This window comes from Echinops telfairi, unplaced genomic scaffold (genome assembly GCF_000313985.2).
Source record: "Echinops telfairi isolate 266 unplaced genomic scaffold, ASM31398v2 ScPeMD7_8;HRSCAF=38, whole genome shotgun sequence".
NCBI classification, from domain to species: domain Eukaryota; kingdom Metazoa; phylum Chordata; class Mammalia; order Afrosoricida; family Tenrecidae; genus Echinops; species Echinops telfairi.
The window spans coordinates 61,440-65,825 of NW_022103905.1; the positions used below are offsets into that span (position 1 = coordinate 61,440).

A 4,386-nucleotide genomic window follows, 5' to 3' on the forward strand; every position below is an offset into this window, starting at 1 on the left:
GGGTCTGGGGGTGCCAGGGAAGGCATGAAGCAGAAGTATACCCTAAGGTGACCAGACGTCCCGCTTTTTGGCGTTTAAAAAAAGTCCCAATTTTTTGAAAGAATGCACAAGCTAGGAAATGGTCTAATTGGTCCATATTGACCAAATTTTTAATCAGGAACCCTCTCCTCCCCATGTCTTTTCCAAATGGATGCGCAGTTTACTTGCAGACAGCTGGCCCCCATTCTCGTAAAAACCAGAAGGCAGTGGGAGAAAGGTGGTTTATCACAAGTTTTATTGATCGAGACTCTGTGTTCATTTGACATTTCTAAACAAGATTACAAAAAATATATGTATGTATAGAAGCATGGTGTATTAACTGCATTGGTTATTTGACATGTAACCTCATACACGCCTAAGTTAGGCCGGAATAAACTCAATGGCTGTCTGCCCTAAACATGTCCTTCTCTGGTCATGCTCCATGGAGACCAACTCGCTATCCAGTGCTTTCCTTTTCTCCAAGGAAATGGCTTCTACACACTTCTCTGGGCGTAAAGGGAAAGTGTTAAGGTGCAAAGTGGAAAAGGTGCAGGCGCTACCTGCTCAGGTGCGATTCAGGTGGTTAAATCGTTCAGGTTAAATGATATAATAAGACATTCCCGGGAGAGCCCAGGCTAATCCCATAGGAGCCTCCACAGAATCACAGGGAAAGACCTTGACCAGGAAGGAACCTGGAGGCAGGCAGGGTGGTGGCAGGGATGGGAGGAGGGCGGCAGGCAGCCTGTAGTCCAGCCCCAGGACAGGTAACAAGAGCTCCACAACTCAAGGTCCCATGAGCCTGGGAGGGGACTTGCAGCCCCAAATCTAAAGATGCTACTGCTGCCTGTTAACAAGTGTCCCAAAGGGGACCTGCTCTAGCTCTGGATGAATGACAGCCAGTTTGAGGAGCAGCTTTGCCTCGGGAAGAATCACCCATCCAAGAGGCCGTGAGTGGAGTCACAGGAGAAAAGATGAGGCTGGGCTGGAGCAGGCAGCAGAGGAAGGCTGGGCGTCCGCGTGTTGCCACGGGAGACGGGGATATGTTTCTGCACATCTCAACAATGCCCGCTTTCTTTAGCAGGCAGTATGGGAGGGTCTCGTGAGCAGATTAACCACCTGAGAGCTGAGTTTGGGAGGGGTAGGCTGAGGTTTCAGACACCCACCCTGGCAAGACTTCCGGTTCCATAGCTTTCCTGCTGCGACATCACAGGTAGGTTCTTAGCTCTAGTTCGCCTGCTCCCACCCTGTACATGTGCACACACTGGGCAGAGGGCACCCGAACACAGGAGGGGGGTGGTGCTGTGGAATTACCAGAGGCTTCAAGAAGTTCGTGGAAAAATGGAATGGAGAAGAGAATGGAATCCTTCCATGAACATCTTGAAACCGCATGCAGACAAGCAGTGTAGACCTTGGCGGGTTGTGGGGACCCGAGGTGGCCCTTCAGGCGGATTGGATATGGACCCGGGGAGCTCCGTGGTGGCCCTAGAAGGTGGAGGCAGTGTTTGGCCTCACTGTCATGACGGTTCTCTGGTATTTTCCTTTTGAACCAACTTGCTCCGAGGACCTTCACCGTGTGAGAAAGGACATTATGAAAATGGATGTGTGACTTGCCTTTGTTTTCTAAGACAACCAGACACCCTGTGGCCCGATCCCCAGCCAAGGGCGCTGGGGCTCAGAGAGGTTTCCTTGCATGTAGAACCCAGACACCTTAGCCTGCTGCCCCTCCGAAAGTTCTCCTATCTCCACACAGTCAAAATCTGGCCAGCTACCCAGACATGAGAATTAAAACACAGACTGACAGACAGACGGTCTTAGTGCAGTCTGTGAGGTCGTGTGATGACACAGATATATATGTGCATATAGTTCTGTGTTTCTATATGGCAGGCGAGCAGAGTCCAAAGAACCAAAGAATTCTGACGGGAAATCCAGCCAACCTTGGCACTTCTAATCTACACCTGTGGACCAAGTGCCTTCTCTTCTCCTATGGTCTTTGATGGGCTCTGGGCTGGCACCCCAGGGGTCTGTCTGGGCCTGAGTCCTCTGAAAGTGCTCCTCGCGAACATGCAGACGGCCGCCTCCACGCTCAGCGACTGGGACCTGGTGAAAAGGTTCCTCCCAAACAAATCCTGATCCAAGTCTGTAGCTCTGGCTGGGATGTCACCACATGCAGGTGACAGAGTGGGGGTGGCACGTGGAAGGGTCACGTAGGAGCACTCCGATTTCAGTCCTCTCCTGTGCCAGCCTCCAAGGCATAGTGGGGTCTTGTCTCTCTCCCACTGCACAAGGGTGAGCCGCGCCCACGCCCGGCCAGACGGCCTTGCTGCAGGTTGGCCCAGCCATGGCAGGGAGGGTAGCCGTGAGAATGAGCCTCCAACCCCACCACCACAGCCTGAGGCCGCGGCTGGGGTGTGCGTGAGGGTTGTGTCCAGACTCTGCCTGCTGCTGGTGCCACAACCACCACCCTGCCTTGGGAGGAAGGGCTCTGTGTCTGTATTAAGGCTTTCATTCTGTGAGGGAAAGAGCAAACCTGGACATAACAAAAATAACCTATTTCCTACAAAAATACCGTCTAGCTCTAGCAGACTGCTCTCTCTCCTACCCGCCTCTTGTTCTCCCGGGGTCCACTGTGCCCAGGGGACAGGGAGTGGTTGGGACCCCCGACCTGCTGACTGAATGGAACCTGCTCTTCTCTTCACCAAGAGAAACAGACTAGGCGCCACAGGGTTGAGCAGACCAGTCCGAAAAGCTACTCTTTAGGCTTCCTAGTAACTCAGCGGCGTTCTAGGAATCTCTCCAATGGGTTCATAAAGCTCTTTCCTTGGAAGGCTGTGGAGGGGGGGTTGGGGAAGGGGCAGGGGGGCAGCAGTGCTCTGGTGCTGGGACAGAGGGACAAGCCTGGGGGCAGGTGGGCACGGCAGGAGCAGCACCTTCTCCCCGTCCGCCCAGCATCTCTTTGGTGGACAGTTCTACTCTAACAACGACAGGAGACAAAATAAATAAGATCACCTTTTGCCCTGGGGCAGTCCTCTGGGGGAGCAACAGGCACTAGAGGACGTTCCCAGCAGTGCGCTGCTTAGGTTGCCCAGAAGGTTCAACAACCGCTCACTTGCTGGGATCCACAAAGCCCACCCCCTCCACACCCGGCTCCCCTGGCTTCTGAGTGCTCTTTGGACAGGATTCCTATTCTTCTCAACCTCTATCCTGCTAGCCCCACCCTCCCTTCCCTCCCCCTATTTCAATAGACACTCGGGCATTTAGAGAGCATCTCCTGTCTGGCATCTGCTTTCCCTGTGAAGCTGGGGCACAGAAGGGGCAGTGCGCTCCCCAAGATTCCCAGTGAGTTAGTAGCACAGCAGGTCTCAGGACAGGGTCCCTGGCTCCCAACCTGCTCCCCGGGCCCTGCCTGCGGCCCCGCCTCTCAGTCGGCCTTCTGCAGGGACTTCCTGTGGGAGGGCGGCACCAGGTGGGAGGGCAGGCTGCTGGGCAGCTCGTAGCCGTCCAGCTTGATCCTGATGAGGTGCTTGGCCAGGGCGAACTCCTCATCATCCAGCATGCCATCGCAGTCACAGTCAGCCAGCTTCCAGATCTTGCCCAGGACGCTGTTGGGCAGCTTGGAAGTGACCATCTCCTTCTTGGCGTTAACGCCCGTGATCTTGCCATTGATGGGCGACAGCGTGTAGAAGAGCTCATCGTACACGGGCTTGTCCTTAGCCACCACCCACTCCTCCTCGTCGGCACCCTCCTTGGCCCCCTCCCCGTAGCCCTGGTTGAAGGGGCCCTCGGAGGTGCCATCGAAGGCGCCGCCTTGCACCAGCTGGGTGGGCATGCTGGTCTCCTCCTGGCTGATGAGGTTCATCAGCGACGCGATTTTGCTGCCCAGCATGTTGTCCACAGCCTCGATCAGCTTGGGCTTCAGCGAGTGGAATTTGGTGAAGTCATAGTTCTCCAGCTGCTCCTGCGGGGACAAAAGCACACGCACTGGGTCACACGCCGTGTCCTCAGGAAGCAAACCCTGCGGGGGGCTCACGCCACATTCTCCAGCTCGCCTGGGGGGACCCCACTTCCCAACTCACGACTTATCAGACAGTGTCATGGAGGAAACCGGGCCCGCACCCAAGGGCCCTAACCCTGCTAACTGTGAATGTGGCCTTGTTTGGAAATGCGGGGGCTGCTGTGAAGGTCAACTGAAGTACGTAGCAAACATACCGCTATGAGGCCATATTGGAGTAGAGTGGGCACTTTTCCCATCTGAGTGGTGCCTCACAGAAGAGAAACCACGGGAGCCACTCCAATCTGTGTGGTGTCCTACAGGAGAGACCACGGGAGCCACTCCAATCTGTGTGGTGTCCTACAGGAGAGACCACGGGA

General features: G+C 55.2%; 1 protein-coding gene across 1 annotated transcript in view; it reads right to left on the reverse strand.

Moving 5' to 3' along the window:
* Positions 1-257: 257 nt before the first annotated feature.
* EHD4 (EH domain containing 4) overlaps positions 258-4,386 on the reverse strand; it is a 90,129-nt gene continuing 86,000 nt past the window's right edge. The window contains exon 6 of the mRNA XM_004709367.2: positions 258-3,973. Within this exon, the coding sequence (XP_004709424.1) occupies positions 3,437-3,973 (537 nt within the window). The 3' untranslated portion in view covers positions 258-3,436. The remainder of the gene's footprint in view (positions 3,974-4,386) is intronic.